The 17,489-nt window shown below is 41.8% G+C and overlaps 2 protein-coding genes across 6 annotated transcripts in view; both read left to right on the top strand.

Moving 5' to 3' along the window:
* The first annotated feature begins 340 nt into the window (after window positions 1–340).
* PATL2 (PAT1 homolog 2) lies at window positions 341–5,201 on the top strand. The gene is made up of 9 exons (XM_058540456.1): window positions 341–534; window positions 1,801–1,921; window positions 2,021–2,118; window positions 2,332–2,385; window positions 2,488–2,621; window positions 2,762–2,921; window positions 3,404–3,544; window positions 4,369–4,466; window positions 5,037–5,201. Exons 1-9 carry the CDS (start codon window positions 445–447, stop codon window positions 5,188–5,190), a joined length of 1,050 nt encoding a protein of 349 aa, XP_058396439.1. The 5' UTR covers window positions 341–444; the 3' UTR covers window positions 5,191–5,201.
* A 3,132-nt stretch (window positions 5,202–8,333) lies between these two features.
* Window positions 8,334–17,489, top strand: part of SPG11 (SPG11 vesicle trafficking associated, spatacsin) — an 82,980-nt gene continuing 73,824 nt past the window's right edge. For all 5 annotated transcript variants that reach the window (XM_058541475.1, XM_058541473.1, XM_058541474.1 and 2 more), the window contains exons 1-4: window positions 8,334–8,610; window positions 11,205–11,389; window positions 12,207–12,431; window positions 13,886–14,087. In XM_058541475.1, coding sequence (XP_058397458.1) covers window positions 8,357–8,610; window positions 11,205–11,389; window positions 12,207–12,431; window positions 13,886–14,087 — 866 coding nt within the window. In that variant the 5' untranslated portion in view covers window positions 8,334–8,356. The remainder of the gene's footprint in view (window positions 8,611–11,204; window positions 11,390–12,206; window positions 12,432–13,885; window positions 14,088–17,489) is intronic.

Here is a 17,489-nt window from a genome sequence, read left to right as displayed (position 1 = left end):
CTTAGATGTCCTGCTGAAGTTACCAGAGGCTAAATGAATTGAAGGGGTAGGGAGCTGAGAGCTTGCTTTCACCCAGCCCAAGTTTCTTTCTCAGTCTTCCCAGTCATCTGACCCAGTTCCACCCTCAGCACCAACGGATCCTGCAGATGCAGCAGCACAGTCGAACACCAAGGTAAAGCCTAGATGAGGAGCAGGGTTGATGCTCATCCACATGCTGGGTACTCCCTTGTGATTCCCAAAGCCCCTGCACAATTAAGACTCTCCTGGTGTTGCCCACCTCTGCACTCGCTCCCCTCCTTCCCAGACAGCACCAATCCCTGCTCACCACTCCTTGGGAAGTTCACTGTGGCAGGGGTGGGTACATCTAAAGGGATGCTCCTCCTGGCTTGAAGTCCCTCAGCCAAGAAGCCTTGGTCTCAGCAACCAGACCCCTATGCTAACCTCATGACCCGAAAAGAGAAGGACTGGGTGATAAAAGTGCAGATGGTTCAGCTGCAGAGTGAGAACCCCCGCCTGGATGATTATTACTACCAGGTGAGCCCCAGGTATTCTTCCCACCTCTGACCGTGGAGCCTGGACTCCCCGGGCCCTCGTGGATCCTCTCTTCAGCTCTCAGAGGCCAAGTCCATTCAGGCGGGAGAGGCAGTCACTACAGGATAGGGGCCATATTCCTAAAGTTGACATCCCAAGCTCATTCCCCTCTATTCTCCTACACTTCAGCCAAATGGGATTATTTACAGTTCCCCAAACAGACTCAGGTTTTGTCTCCATCCTTTGCCCAGAATTTCCTCTATTCAGCCTGGAACTATGGATTTTTTCACCTTTGTACACTTTTTTGGATCTTAGAAATGTCTTGTTATAGACATTCATCTACTTTTTACTTTTTTAGATCTAAAACAGGGATCTTATATATAGTGGGTTTCAATTTGTTGACTTGAACAAATGCTGGCAGACATTGTAACTCATTTCCCCCTGCTTCCTGTCTCCCCTTTATTTATGGGGCAACTCTTTGTCTATGGGTTTTTGGGTTGTCCAAGCTGTGTTTCACTTTCTTCTCAACCTCCTTCTCAACTAAGTTTCCCCCCGCTTGATCTCCTTCCTATTTACATTAGTTTCTTCCTTTCTTTCCACCACGCTTCAAAAACTTGCTTCTTTGTGCCAGGATCACTGAAAATGAAATCGTTTTATACTCTTTCGTTTCTGGCACTGCTCCTAAATGAAGGAGCTTTATTCAAATCCTTGTTTGACTCTCGGTCAGTGGCTTTATTTTAGCTTGGGACTTTACAGATTTCTTTAAGAAGCTATTAGAGCTGCTGAGCAAATCCTCAGAAGTATAAAACTGGCCTAGAGACCAACTGATAATAGTGCTATCTCTGTACTTCAAGCTGCTTATGGTCTTCATGCCATCAGATAACTCTGATTTTGGAAAGCCCAGGTAGGATCACAAAATTATAATGGGGAGGGGGAGGATATGTGGTATGCAGGGAATAAGGAATACAGGAAGGTTGCAGATGCTCAGACAGGTTTGCTTCCTGGCTCTCCACTTTGCTCTCTGCCTTTCCATCAGATCTGGTGGTGTTATCTAGCTCTTCAAGTCCTTAGTATGGGGACCCCAAGATAGGTGGCATGAGGCCCAGGGTGCTTAAGATGCTTTAGGATAATTGCTAGAAGGGCCTAAGGTGCCAAGATCATTTCTGGAATGAATGCTTTAGGAAAGGGTATATTAAGAGGTTGCACTTGAGAACCTTAATTCTAAGTTCAGAAGATGAGTAGGCATTTTTCTATTCCATGGACTCTCAGAAGTATTATCAGAAACTAGAGAAGAAGCAGGCAGATGAAGAACTACTTGGGCGAAGGAACAAGGTTGAGTCCCTCAAGCTGGTAACGCCTTACATTCAGAAGGCAGAGGCTTATGAGTCAGGTAGGACCAGGGCTGACCTGCTGAGTTGGGCTGGACATCTGAGTGGGCAGAGGGTGGAAAGGGGAGGGGAATGTGCCTCTCCTGACTCCTTCTGTGCAGTGGTTCGAATCGAGGGTTCCCTGGGCCAGGTAGCTGTATCGACGTGTTTTAGCCCTCGCCGAGCTATTGACGCTGTACCCCATGGAACTCAAGAGCAGGTAGGAGCATTATCTGCCCAGAACCTTTTTTCTCTTCCCCTGTTCTGAAGAAAGGTCTGGAGCACTCTCATGCTTGTGTTCAGACTGTGACCAAAGAGTGAAGAAGTGTGATCAGACTTTGTGTCTAGCCTCGTCAGCTCCATGTCTAGCTCGCCAGAGGCCTGAGCTGCTGCTTTGGAGGTGTGGCTGATGGCTGGGGACTCTTTCTTCTAGGAGACAGGGGCTGCAAGCAGTCAGAGGCTTCGGGTGTTGTACCGAATTGAGAAGGTGAGCTATCAGCTCCTTAGGGACGAGTTCCTAACTTACCCATGAGAATGGGATATTGCTCAAATTTACCTCCTTCCTCTGTTCCCATCCTCAAATTCCTAGATGTTTCTTCAGTTACTAGAGATAGAGGAGGGCCAGAAGGATGGGCCTCCACAGCCCTGCTACTCTGAGCAGCAGAGCAACCAGGTTGAGAAGCTCTTCCAGACCTTAAAGACCCAGGAGCAGAATAATCTGGAGTGAGTGTGGGAGGGTCACAACTCAGCCCAGGAAGGAAAGGATCAGCAAAGACATTGGCTTTGCTTCCGCCCCTCCTCTCGAGCATGTAGTCCTCTCCTTTATGCAGAGCCCTAAAAATGCTCCCCTATCTCATTTGTAGGGAGGCAGCAGATGGCTTCCTGCAGGTGCTTTCTGTGAGGAAGGGGAAAGCTCTAGTGGCCCGGCTGCTCCCCTTCCTGCCCCAGGATCGAGCTGTTAGCCTTCTTCTGGCTATCACTCACCATCTGCCCCTCCTGGTCAAGAGGGATGTGGCTGATCAGGTATGGTGGCACTGAGTGGAGAAGAGGATGGTTTGTGGACAGGTTAGGGATCTTTCCTCCTCCTCCACTCCCCACTCCCAGAGATGCCAGAGAAGGTGCTGGGCAGCGAGGGGTGCTGACTTTGCCACTCTCAAGTAGGTGAGTTAACTACTATAGGAACAGCTGATCATCTTCAGGTACAATGAACGAAAAACACATGGGTATATGGTTGCACAGGTGAGTATATGCTGTGGAGGTTTGAGATGATAAGGACTCCCTGATAAGTGTTGAGCCCCATATCTACTTTTCTTAGGGAAGCCATCCTAGGACAAGTAGGTATTGAAGGACCAGTGCTAGGGATGGAGAGACATTGAGTGCTGATAGCTCTGGTAAAACTTGACCAGAAAGACACCAAAGGCAGGTCAGCAAGAAAAGGGGTGGGAAGCAAGGTAGGAGGAGGTGAAGTAGCAGAATCAGAGAGGTGCTTACTGACCTTCTTGCAGGCCCTACAAATGTTATTCAAACCTCTGGGCAGATGTATCAGTCACTTGACCTTCCATGAACTCCTCCAAGGACTTCAGGGACTCACGCTGCTACCATCTGGCTCCTCAGAGCGGCCAGTCACTGTGGTGCTTCAGAATCAGGTAACACACCTGGGAGGCTTTTCTCTGTCCATGGATGTCTTCCAGGTGTATCACTAGCAAGTAAGAAGTGGCAGAATGTTCTCATCTCTCCATCTTATCCTCTGTAGTGCTTCTCAACTTCTAGTGAGCACTAGGATCACCTGGAGGCTTATTGAACACCTGGTCCCACCCCTAGAAAGCCTCATCCAGTAGACCCAGGGTAGGGCCCATGCCTTAGCTTTTCTAACAAGCTCCCTGATGATGTCCTGGTGTGGATCTCTAAAGCAGAGGTCATCAAACTCTTTTGATTGTGTATCCCTTTTAGTAAAAAATTCTGAACCATATCACCCATGTGTTTGTTTATAAGTCATATACATGTAACACTGTTAATAACAGGTACACAATAAATACAAGATAGAAAGTTTTAAAAGATGAGACTTCAGATGTGAAAGTTGTAATATCTTCTAATATCCCAGTGGAATATCTTGTGAACCACTCTCTGAAGATCTTTGCTTAAGCAATGCTTCTTAAAATGGGGTCCACAAACTTCCTGTATTAGATTCCTGGGTCTATTCCTGATCTACAGATGCTGATCCCTGGCGGTGGAGCCCACGAGTATGCATTTAATCAGCTCCCCAAAAGAATCTTTTTGGAGAGTTCAGAGACGTGATTTCTTTGGAAAGGTCTGAGTTCTTTGGCCAGCCAGTGTAAAACTTGACAGTTTCATGGGTGTTGGACTCTATTTGTACATGTGAACTTGCCCTTTTAGTTGGGAAGACAGAGCCAGGGAAGCACTAAATGCCTGCGTTTAACTCATTTTACCCTGAATACTTGATCACTTGCAGTTTGGAATATCTTTGCTCTATGCCCTGCTAAGTCATGGGGAGCAGATGGTATCCCTGGATTCTTCCCTAGAGAAATCCAACAGTGACCGTACAGCTTGGTAAGATCATAAATGTCTTGTAAATACTGTTCCACTACCCCTGGGATGTGTAGGCTGAGCCAGATGAGGTATTTCCTGAGTGGTGTGTTGAAGCATGGGGGAGGAGGTTGGACAGAGAAGGGATAACTAGCAGAGTTGTAGCTATTCTTTTTTTTTTTTTTCTCTAGTGCCCTAGAGTGTTGGTTTCCTATGGGAGGCAGAGTAACATAGTCATTGAGAGGACAAGCTTTAGAGTCAAACAGATCTAGGTTTGAATTCTGGCTCTGTCACTTATTAACACTACAACTTTTGGGCATGTCACTTCACTTCTTAGTCTGTTTCCTCATCTATAAACAAGGGATCTAGGGATGATGGTAGTAATCACTTAGAGTTCTTAAGATTAAATAAGAGGAAGATTTGTAAAGCACTAAGCATTGCCTGGCACATACCAAACATGCAAATAGTATCTCTTAATTGCTACGTGCACAGAGGATGATAGTGGTAGTAGAGAATAATAAGGAACCTTGGCCTTGAGTCTGTTTCCTGCATAAATACAAAGACTCCGATGTATTTCTTCTTCTCTGCCTCCAGGACAGACATGGTAGTTCTGATCGCCTGGGAGATAGCCCAAATGCCTACAGCCTCTCTGGCAGAACCCCTAGCCTTCCCCAGCAACCTTCTTCCTCTGTTCTGTCACCATGTGGATAAACAATTGGTACAGCAGTTAGAGGCCAGGATGGAGTAAGTGATGGTAGAAACAAGGTCATATCCCCTGGTTCAAGCCCAATCTAGGTTCTGTCACTTACCTCTCTACTTTTTTTAAACTACGAGTATGGAGGATACCTTGCTTTTAGAAGTAGTTTCAGACACTGGCATTTATTGAGTAAGCAGTCTGTTCCAAGTTAGGACACTGTGGTCTGTTTCTTCAGCCAAAACTTTTCATTTATTCCCAGGTGCTTTGGTCATTTATCATGCTGAGCTATTTGAGGGCAATAAGTAATTTGAGAAGCTGAATTGTTCATTCAAGAAATATGAGGGACAACTATGCTAAGATATAAGCATGAACACCATAGAGGTTATTGCTGTCCTCAGAATTTACCATCTGCTGTAAAGAGTCAGACATTAGTCATCACACAAGATTAGAAAATGGAATTATGTTTGCAGTTAACAAGTTAACACTTGTTTTCTTTGTAGGCTTGCCTGGATCTACTGATCTGGTTGTTCTGCAATACATACATGTGGGAAAAGTTTAATCAGACACTAGCTGTTTGGCCTATGTCTACAGGGATCCAGAGAGTCTGAAGACATTTCTCATGCCTTGATATATTGGAGGACCCTGCCCAAAACATTTTCTTATCCTTTCTTCAAAAACCTGAATGATATGCCTAAAAAGGCATGGCATAATAAGGGATAATTAAAGAGATAATAGAAAAATGTGTTAAAATTTGTTTGTAAACTAGGTATAATGAAAGCCATTTTCTTATGTGTGAATGCTCCAAGAAAGTGCTTAATATAAGAAATAAGGCCTTATGTCTAACAAAAGTATGACTTTGAAAATGACTATGCTTTAATGTTGCCATTTTTTATAAAGAGAAAGTAGCCCTAGCAAAACTAAGAGGGTTGGATATAAATATCTCCTTTGGGATATGAAATGTTTGGTTTAACTTCACAAACAGGGTCATGCATTCATCAACAAACAGTGGAGTGCCTTCTCTGAACCAAGCACTGTTTAAGATGCTAGGGTAACAGTGGTGAGCAACAAAAAGTCCCTGCTTTTTTGAAGCTTACATTCTGGTTGGACTGGGACTGACACAAAACATCAAGTAGTGATAAATACTATGGTGAAAACAAAACTGGGTGATGAGTCACTGGAGTGGAATGGTCCAGGAAGGCCTGCCAAGAGATTATGTTTAAGCTGAAACAAAGGACAAGTATTCCATGTAGACGCACTAGCGAGCACAAAGCCCCCAAAGTGAGCATGAACTTTGTGTGTTTCAGCAAAAGAAAGAAGGAAAGTGGCTGAAGTACACAGATAAGGGGGAGGGTGATGAGTGTGATCAGGTTGGAGAGAGTAGGCAGGGTATAGATCTGTAAGCCATGATTTAAAAAAAATCTGGACTTTTTTAACTGTGATGGGAAGTTAGAATTTTAAACAGGAAAGTGATATGATGTGATTTTGTTTTTTAGAAGATCACTTTGTTGAATTGTTAGAGGAACAAGAAAGAGAAAAATGTCAGGTTTTTCCAACAGCTCAGGCAAGAATTGAAGAGCCATGGACATGGAAAGCAGAGAAGAGATTTGGAATAGGGCTTGGAAGTAAGAGTTGACGGTTATCCAATGGGCTGGATAATGGTGGTGATTAAAAATCAAGGGTGATTCTCAGGTAGTGTGAAGGGTGGGTGCCCCATACTGAAATGGGAAAAATAAGAAAAATGGGTTTGTGGGGAGTTAAAAATCAACATTTATTTCAGATACTTTAAAATTGAGTCCTGTTAGAAATCCAAGCAGATATACCAAGTAGGTAAACAGAGTCTGGAGTCAAAGGAAAAGGCCAGGGATAAAGACACAAAGTGGGAACATATGGGTGTTATTTACAGGTAGAAGAGAGGAAGAATCATATAGGAAGAAAAGCCATCATAGGAGACTGGGGAGGAGTTATCAGTGAAATGGGGAAAACTAGGGAAGTGGTGTTTCCAAAGTTGAAAAGGAAGTACTTGAAGAAAGGAGTGAGGAATGAGGATAGACAGGTGAGGGCTGGTTGTGGCAACATGAAGATCACTGAGGACCTTGAGGGACAGTTTTGGCGGAGATGGCAGCCTGATCAGAGCGGCTGAGGTGAGGAGGGAGGAACTGACTATAAGCAGTCAACTTAGGATTCTCTAAAAGGGAAGCAGAGGGCTGGCAGCCCGGGTTGGGATCCCAGGCGCGCACCAACGCACAGCTTCTCCAGCCATGCTGAGGCCGCGTCCCACATACAGCAACTAGAAGGATGTGCAGCTATGACATACAACTATCTACTAAGGCTTTGGGAGGAAAAAAATAAATCTTAAAAAAAAAAAATGGGAAGCAGAGAAAATTGACAGGTATGTTAAGGGAGGATTTTTTTTTTTAAAAGAATGACGTAAGAGCATGTCTCCCTCCAACAAGGAGGGAGAAAGCAACCCAGGAGAAAAAACTTTAGACACAGTCCTAGAACAAGAGGAGGATAGGAATCAAAGTACACAGGAGTTGGCCCTGGATAGCCACGTGACCCCATCTCATAGTGAAAAAGAAGGTGTTGATAAGAAAGGGACTGCTGTCTATTAGGAGACCTTTCCAAAATGCCTACTCACCACCTCTTCTCCTCTCCCTCTCTGCTTATGATCTTGGATCATACTTCTCTGAGACAAGAGGAGTAATGAAACGCGAACTCGTCCTCCTCCACCCCTTACCTACCCTGTTTTCCTGCCTGTAACAATGGATACTACTTGACTTCGGCATTCAGGTCAACTCCCTCATGATGGATCGGTCCACACTACCAAGGACATTGCACCACTCCAGGGCCTGTAAACAAAAATAATAGCACAATACGAAAAGCAGGAATAGGATTCCAATAGATAGGAGGCTGCCAGATTAAGGCAGCAAAGGATAACGCCACGTGTGAGAACAGCTGCTACAGCCTGCTTTAGGCCGCTAAATTAGGCCCTCAACTATTTCACAGCAGTCACACAGCAGGCTTGAGACAAAAGCAGACGTGGCTCTGCGGGAGCGGTTGCTGCGCTCCTCCACAACACGGAACGTAACCGCGCAGACTCGGCTCTCCCGGGGGAGTCACGAGGCAGCGAGCGGCTCGGCTACACTGCGCATGCCCAGGACGCAGTCGGGTTCCGGGACGGTCCGGCGCAGGTGACCGGAAGAGCGGCCGAGCCAACATGGCTACAGAGAAGGGGGCCGGAAGTGGTGCCGCAGGCGGTAGCTTCACTGCTGCAGCCATGGGGCGAGTTTTACGTGTGTTATTGGTGCCAGTTCCCGCCGAGGCAACGGGGTGCCTGGGGGCCCGGGCGCAGCTGCACAAGGAGCAGGAGGTTCTGGGGAGCCTGACGGCTGCAGGCAGCCTTCAAGTGCTTTCCTTGGCGCCGGGAGGCCGGGGCGGGGGCGGCTGCCGCCTGGACGGCCCCTTTCGGCAGTAAGTGCGGCGGGACGGCTGGGCAATGCGGGGGGAGGCCGGAGCCTTCGCTCGGCTGGCCCCAGTGCCCCCTCCTGGCATGGAGGTTGCGGGAGAGGAATGAGAGCCGCGGGAAATGCCTCAGAGGCGAACCTTTTCCTCGCTTTGGTGCATCCCCGCACTCTTGCTTCCCGGTTCCTCTGCTAGCAGCGGGGAACCCGGAATGCTTAGACGCTCTTGTATTCATTCAGCACAGGTTGATTAATTGTCAGTGTGCTGTGCACCATGCCCATTTTCCTAAATTTGTTAAAGGTGCCAGCTAGGAACCATCTCTAATTTAAATCATCCTGATACCTTCTTTTTGTCCCTGCAACAAATAGCGATTTCCTTCACATACGGGCTTTTTTTTTTTTCAAGTACAGAATCTGATTTGTCCACTCATGTATTCACTCAACAGATAATTATTACGTGCTCACTGTTACCTAGGAGCAATGCCTAAAAAATTGAGTAAGATACAGTTCTTACATGTGAGGCTTGCATGATTTGGGAAGACAGAAAAAAACATAATTGCAATCGTATTGCTGTCCGCTTCTGTAACTCTCGGTCCAGGACTTAGAGTTTACATCATTAAGTTTGGGAGTGCCCTCTGAGGCTTTGATTGGGCTCTTTTTAATAAGAGAAGACATTTTGGAAACGATCTTCTTTTGAAAACTTTGAATAGCCAAGAGGTGTCTTACCTTGGAATCTCCAGGTGCTGTGACAGTGCCTGACAGTAGAGATTCATTTGTTAAATCAGTGAATGCTTGAACGTGTTCTGTGTTTGGCTTCTTTATTCCTTGTCTCTAACTTCCCTTAAGGAGAGATTCCTCTTCCTAGCAACTAATTTATCCAACAGTATTAAGTACCTATGAACACAGCCCTGTAAAGAAATGAATGAGACAGAGAAGAGAAGCAGAACTCTTGAGGTATTTGAGAACCTAACAGAAGATAAGACATGTGAAGTAATGGGGGCATTCATAAGCTATTGCATGAAATTAGTAGAGGAGAGGGAGATCAAGAAGGGCCTTTTAATTTTTGTATTAGACTTGAATTTTAATTCAATTAAAATACTTCATAGGGTAAAAATAAGGATGAGTTTATAGTATTCAGGGTTTACTTCCTACTTTTCTCAAGGTATATGTAGTCCTTTTTATATTGTTGAAATCACTGTACGTTCTATATTTTATTTTCATTGAAAATTTCCTACCTTTCCACATGACAATGTAGTCCATGCGCTAATGATGTTGATAGTGTCACAGTATTCTGCCTTTTAAATATCTTAATTTGTTTAACCTTTTCCATATTTGATATTTAGATTGTTTTCCAGATTTTCAGTATAAGCAGTCAGGAATTAGGTGTTCAGGAAAAATCATCAGTCTGCATATAAAGATAGAAATATAAAATGTGTCAGTCTTTTTCTGTAATAAGGACATAATGGCACCAAGTTCGATTTTTTTTTTTTTTGAGGAAGATTAGCCCTGAGCTAATATCTGTCACCAATCCTTTTTTTTGCTGAGGAAGATTGGCCCTGGGCTAACATCTGTGCCCAACTTCCTCTACTTTATGTGGGACGCCACCACAGCATGGCTTGATAAGTGATGCGAAGGTACGCCCCTGGGATCTGAACCTGTGAACCCCAGGACCCCAAAGCAGAGCATGCGAACTTAACTGCTACGCCACCGGGCCGGCCTCCCAAAAAAAACTTTTTTAAAAAGATGAAATTTTATCAGCATGGTAGCCTCGTCTTATTCTGTTGCATTGTTTTCAGAATTGGGGCCCATTTATTTTTAAAGTGTGATTTAGTTTTATTATTTAATTTGAAGTTGTAGTATCATTAGTGTCTTTTTATCCCTGTTAGCCATTGTTGGTTTGTTGACATTACGCTGCTTTAAAAATTCTGCAACTGTGCTGTCTGGGATGGTAGCCATTAGCCACTTGTGACTTAAATTTAAAATTTGTTTCCTCAGTTGCACGACTCATGTTTCAAGTGCTCGGTAGCCACGTGTGGCTGTTGGCTACTGTATTGGACAGTGTAGATATGTAGAACACTTCCATCATTACAGAAAGTTCTGTTGGACAGACCTGTTCTATAATATACCCTGTGAGTCTTCAAAGTCTAAATAAAAATAATTGCTTATTATTCAGTAGTCACTGAAAGCATTTAATTTAGCAAAACCTATTTTGTTAGTTGTGAGCCTCACCTCATATAAATAATATACATATTTGGTTGTTGAAACTTATCCTTGATCATGATAGTTTCTTTAAACATATCAGTCAGGATTTAGGATGAAGGAATAAAAGCCACCATTTCTTGCTCCATGCCCCCTTTGCATCAGCCACTCCTATATTCTTGTGTTGGCATGAAGGGGGCTGAGGGGAAGAAGTGAGGAAGGGGAACGGGGAAAAAAAGGAAAGTCCTAGAGCAGTTTATATTCTCTTAAGTTAGACGTAGACTTAATGCTGCTAGGTGAACTAGAGAACTGTTCTCTACTCATTCTGTCCTTTTACCCTCACTACTGTGGGTAAATATTATTGTGGATATAGAATATAATAAAGAATCTTAACTTTTTCCTCAGTTTTGTATGGGAAGATTCTCATAACAGCGGCACACCAACAGACAAGCCCAGACTGCTTGCTCTTAGTGACAGTTATGAACTGCTCATCTATGAATTTAATTTGAAAAATGGAAGATGTGATGCAACCATTTTGTATAGCTATAGTGAGGAGACATTGCAAAAGCTCATTGAAGATCAAAATATCAGTAAGTATTTACAGGTGGTCTTTCAGCGTGTTTAAATCTGTGGCATTAGTACGTAATTTTGTATGTTTCAGGAAAAGTTCTTATAGAGGTGAAATCATGGAAGAGACATCTGCTTTGTCCAGTACAGTAGCCACTAGCCACATGGGGTTATTGAGCACTGGCAATTGTGGTTAATATGAATTAAGATGTCATTTAAGTGTCAAATACGTACCAGATTTTAAAGACTTAGTACTAAAAAAGTAAAATATCTCATTAATAGTTTTTTGTATTAATTGCATGTTGAAATGATATTTTAAATATGAGGTAAATAATATATATTAAGAAGTTTCTTTTTTCAACGCAGCTACTAGAAAATTTAAAATTACGTATGTGGCCCACATTTGTGGCTGACATTATATTTTTAATGGGTAATGCTGATATAGACCGGTTACAGAGCCATTTACTATGCCCCTGAGGGCTGTAGGGAGCAGAAATCTTCTTCTGTTTTTAGGGCAGTAGCATGCTTGCCACCCTTGATTTTAAGATTCCTTCTTTTTTTTAAAAAAAAAAAAAAGTCTGATCTTGTGAGGTCTTCTGGTGTGCTATCAGACTCTGGCCATAAACAGAAGGAACAGAGACATTGTGGGCCATCTTTATTCATCTTCTTACCTACCTTCCAGTGACCACTTGCTTAGGTGGGTATGAACAACCTAGAGTTGGACTAAGTTAAGTGCTGTTTCTTTTTTGTTTTACCTGTTTGTGTTATGTTTACAAAATTAATTTATCAATTGTAAAATTGTGACCAATGTGTTTGAGATAATATCCTTTTCTTTCATAGGTATTTCCTTATTATCTTTGAGGATTCTGTCATTTCACAATAACACATCATTATTGTTCATCAACAAATGTATCGTCCTACACATTGTATTTTCTGAGAGAGATGCTGAGATTAGAGTACTCAGCTGTTTCACATTACCCTTGCCTGCACAGGCAGTGGAAAGGATTATTGACGTGCAGCTCTGCAGAGGAGTTCTTTTTCTTTTGAGTAGTTTAGGCTGGATCTGTATCCTTTGAAGTAAAGATGTTGATATGCAGGGGCAGAGAATACCTAGCAAGATGAGCCTTTTTAGGCTTTTAGTCTTAGGGACTGGGGTATAGGTAGAATGGTTAGTTTTTCAGTAAAACTTTTCAGGGAAAAAGATCTTAGTGAACTTAAAATACTCAACTATATTGCTTTGTATTCCATTCAAATATTTTCCAGTATATACATATATATTTTTCCATAATCATAATTATCTTATCCAGTTTGCATTCTTTTTAAATTGTATATGCTTTTCACTATCCATTTATTCAAAATATACTTATTAAATATCTACTATGTGCTTGTTCCGGGAAGGATTTAGATAACTGCTTGTGATGTGATACACATATTTTCATGTATGAATGTAATCCGCCTCTTATCATCTCTAATGATGTTTCTATCATATTAGTGAATCATATGGTTTGCTTAACCACTTTTAATTTGTTTTTGGAAAATATTACAGTTTTGTTGTCTCTAGCAGATCCATAGGTCATTAGCAAAATTATTTTGAAGACTTGAAAAATTATCCTTATATGATTTTGGAACTTTCATTTCTAAATTAAAGGAATGGTTTTCCTATTTTAGATACATCATAGCCTGTGTTAAAATATCTTTTGTAAAAATGTAAAATATTGGATAACTTCATTTTTGTTGCTAGTTTATAGAACTGTGCTGTCCAACACAGTAGGTGCTAGGCATATATATGCCTGTTGAGCACTTGAAATTGGCTAGCATGACTGAGGAACTGAATTCTTAGTTTTCTTTAATTACTTTAGATTCAAAAGCTGATACTTGATTCAGTTATTGGAGAACTTTTAAGTGTGTTTGGAACAACTTTGCTTGTTCCAAGTTCTCAAATGTAAATTTTATGAAGTCTAAATATAGATCAGGTATTGCCAATGAAAATTTAGTGTCCACATTGAGGTGTGCTGTAAGTGTAAAGTACCAGATTTTGAACACTTAGGTGAAAAAAAGGATATAAAATATCTCAAATTTTTTATATTGATTACATATTGAGATAATCTTTTGGATATTATTATAAGTAAAATATATTATTAAAATTAGGTTCACTGGTTTCTTTTTACTTTTTTAATAAGACTACTGGAAAATTTACAATGACAAATGTGGCTTGCATTGTATTTTTCCTGGACGGCACTGTTGTAGAACACTAGTGGAAAATATTAGCAGTGTCTCAGGGCTTGCCACATAGTGGGTATTTAGCAAGTATTGTTGAATGAACTCTATCAGGTTGTTTATTGGGCCACCAACTTCATAGTCATCTGGTTACTGTGATCGGGGCTGCTTCAGTGTCCAGTCTTCCTTCTGTTGTTATAGCTGCAAAGTTGGAGCGATGAAGTCAGTAGCTCTATCCCATCCTGTGTTTTAAATGGTTAGGCATACTTAAGACTGGCATTTTCTTTAACTCTAACTCAAAGATATTTTTGACATTGTGGATGGTACACATGTAGCTCATGTGGACTTAGCACTTCACGAAGAAGATATGTATAATGAGCAGCAACAGGAGCCAGCCAAGATTTCTTCCTTTACTTCACTGAAAGTGTCTCAAGACCTAGATGTTGTAGTGATTGTCAGCTCCTCCAACTCTGTGATTGCTCTTAACTTAAATTTGTATTTCAGGTATGTAGATTACTGTAGTCTCTAATTCGAGGTGGATAATTAGAATCATAAGAGGTTAAAAATGTACTTGTTAGTTTTTTGTTTACCAGTTTTCTTTCTCTATTCAGTTAGATCATGTTCTAGCTACTACATAGTGAGATTGTTACTGTATAATAATGTATGCAAATGACCACTGGGTACCTTTTCATTTCTGGATATATATCAAAGTTTTGATTTTGATTTATATACATTATTATATGGCTTATATCATCATATTTCATCACATTGTATAAGTAAAAAAAAGTAATCAAGCACAATTTTAAAAGCCCGTGGCCATTATACGTTATCTACTCACCTCTTGCCCCACATTTGAGTAGAAGAGAAATGGGATTGACCCTATGTTATAATTGCTTCTTATGTGGCTCAGTGTCCCGGCTGCGTAAGGGCTCACTTTTCTCTTAAAGGACTTTGACAAGATATATTAAGCTAGCTTTCTCTAGCTGAGGGTTTCCTCTGTGTTTCCCTTGTAGAGCCCACACTTGTGGCTGTATACATATATTAGTAAAAATTGCTTATTTGTGTTGCTTATTGATTTACATATTCTGGTTGCTTCTGATTTTATGTTTGAGAGGAGTATGTGTGTATGTGAGTGTGCACACAGACACAACAGCCTGTTCATTGCAGCTTGCTTATGTAGAAGTAGGCCAGTCCATGTTTATGACTTTCAGTATTTAGAGCCATTTCAAACCATAAGGATTTTTCAGTCATAATTTAACATGAATGAGATAAACAAATCCTTGAATGATTGGGAATGCACTTTGATAGATTTCATTGCTTATTGTTTGGATCATAAGAAAGGGTAAATTCATCTTCACATACCTACCAGAACTTCCTACCACTGTGATTTTTTCATTTGTTTAAATGGCCTTTTAATGCTTTTTTTTTTAAATCTTTGAGCAGAGGTGATTAGCACATTCTCAGATTGTGTGCTTATTTATCAGTAGGCCATTTTTACTGACTAAAATGTACCCTGTCTGTATAGAGTTACATCCTAATCATCTGCTTTGGAAAACAACTTGACAGGTGAGGAAGGAGGAAAGCCTACTCTGCTACTCTGACCCTTGAGTGTGGGGTTCTCTTCCTCGGGATGTTTTGGCAACATTCCGAGAGAACTCTGAAGAGGGCACCAGGCACATTCCTTTGAACAAATTTCATTGAACTCAGCTACTGTAACATCAGCCAAAGAAGAGCTACTGTGCTGTTCCCTGCAGTAAATTTAGGGATCTGTCCTGTCCAACTAAATAAGTGATCTCTATTTATTAATTATTTACATGAATGTTCTTTAGTTAGTATAATTTCTCTGGAGTTGACTACATGTTTTATTTTCTAAGTGTGCTCTGAAATCTAAAAGTGTTTTTTACCTTTCTTGCCTCCTGGCCCTAGCTCTTCTTTCCCCTTGATACAGAATGTCAGTCCCTCCTTTTTATTTTATCAAGTCCTGTTCATCCTTTGAGATCCACCTCTTTCATGAAGCCTTTCCATACTAAAACCCTCTTCCACTTGTAATTTTATATCATTTTATAATTTTTCTCCTCTTTGAACTTCTGTAGCACTTCTACTTTGAACTATAGTTTAGCACTTAGTTGTTCAGTCTTCTATTGTTTCCCTAATTTTTTCGTGTTTCCTGTAGAGTTTGTAAGCGCCTTGAGAACCCAAACTCTGGGTTTATTCTTTCAATTCATTGTCATTGACGTTTTCTTCCAATTTACCTTAGTTGTCCACTCCCGTAGTCATACCTTGGGCTTTGTCATTATTTGAAACTGCTCCTCCCCCAGATCACTCTTCTACACATCTCGGTCTCTGACCACAACTTCCCAAACTTGCCTGCTCGCTTACTCAAGTATTCACACTTCAGCTGTCATCTGACCGCACTGGAATTTCCAATTCATTGACCTTCCACTCTCCAGCCCCCTCCTGTCTTCAATTCTCTCCCTTTCCAGCATAGGTTATGTGACCTATCATATCAGTCACTTTCTTGCATGCACTCTAAACTCTTGCTCCTGCCCTGTGGTGGCACATGGTCTGACAACATCTTTTTTTTTTTTCCCACTCTGCCTTCTCTGTTCCTGCACCCAAGCAACTGAGCACTTGTGAGAAAATGACAAAGGAAAATTGATACCACTATAAGTTCACATTCACTGCCTTCAACTGGTCTCAATATTGCCTGGAAATTTTACAATGATTTTTCATGAGGCCATTCTTTACAACAATGTTTTTAAACCCTCATTTTCCTCAAACCTCTATTCATCTCTTTATCCCCAGCTCTTCTTGGGTGACTTTGCCTCCTACTTTATAAAAGAAGTAGAACCCATCTAATGGGAGCGCCCTCAGTTTCTGACATTAAATTACAAACCCACTTTCCTGCACCCGTCTTTGTCTTCCTTCCTGTGAAGTCCCATCCCTCTGTTTGCTCTGGATCCCATTTCTTCCTTCTCAGGGACTGTTTTCCATTTCCTCTTTTTTCTATATCTCCAACCTCTTTTAAGTATTAGATCCACATCCAGTTAATCACCAGGTCCTAGCCATTCTACCTCCTAAATGTTTCTTGAGTCTATCCACTTTTTCTTAACTCCTCTGTCATCACTCTGATCCATGCCACTGTTATCGCTTACCTGAACTAGCTTAACCATCTCCTGATTGATCTTCCCATGTCTGTTCTTACCCCGTCAAATCCATTCTCTATAGAATAGCCAGAGTAATTGTTAAAATGCACATCTTATCAGAGGTGTAGCCAGGTATGAACATCTGGGGGCAGAGAATCTACCTTTTGTTGGTGGGGGAACTACCTTCTCCATGAATCATTTTTTCTCACTGTCACTCTGCCTTCTTTAACTTATTTATGTCATCTCTTTGACAAATGTATGTCAACATATTACCTTCAGATTGTTCAAAGAGTTAATGGTTAATAATTTAACTAAGTGCTCAGGGGGTTTAAATGCCTCCCTTTCTCCCCCCAGCTACCCTTCTGCATCTGCTCATATCGCTTTTCTGCTTAAAAACCCTTATTTAGCTTCCTTTTTTTCCCCCAGAATAAAGCTAAAAGACCTTATTATGCCATAAAGCCCTGCACCATCTGTCTCCTGCCAGACTCTCCAGCCTTATCTCACACCACCTTGCTTCTCATTCACTATGCTTTAGCCCCCCCTAACCTTTTTATTTGTGTGTGTGAGGGAGATCAGCCCTGAGCTAACATCCATGCTAATCCTCCTCTGTTTTTGCTGAGGAAGACCGGCTCTGAGCTAACATCTATTGCCAGTCCTCCTCCTTTTTTCCTTCCCCAAAGCCCCAGTAGATAGTTGTATGTCATAGTTGCACATCCTTCTAGTTGCTGTATGTGGGACGCGGCCTCAGCATGGCCAGAGA

Source organism: Diceros bicornis, chromosome 5 (genome assembly GCF_020826845.1).
Source record: "Diceros bicornis minor isolate mBicDic1 chromosome 5, mDicBic1.mat.cur, whole genome shotgun sequence".
Taxonomy (NCBI): Eukaryota; Metazoa; Chordata; class Mammalia; order Perissodactyla; family Rhinocerotidae; genus Diceros; species Diceros bicornis.
Note: the sequence above shows the minus strand (reverse complement) of the source record. Positions and strands in the feature narration are given on the sequence as shown.

Bases quoted from the DNA above. Each gene is read 5' to 3' on its own strand.
- PATL2 (XM_058540456.1), top strand. From the start codon at position 445: ATGACCCGAAAAGAGAAGGACTGGGTGATAAAAGTGCAGATGGTTCAG. The intron at 2,622-2,761 runs GTGAGTGTGGGA...TCTCATTTGTAG, and splicing joins CAGGAGCAGAATAATCTGGA to GGAGGCAGCAGATGGCTTCC. The intron at 4,467-5,036 runs GTAAGATCATAA...CTCTGCCTCCAG, and splicing joins AACAGTGACCGTACAGCTTG to GACAGACATGGTAGTTCTGA.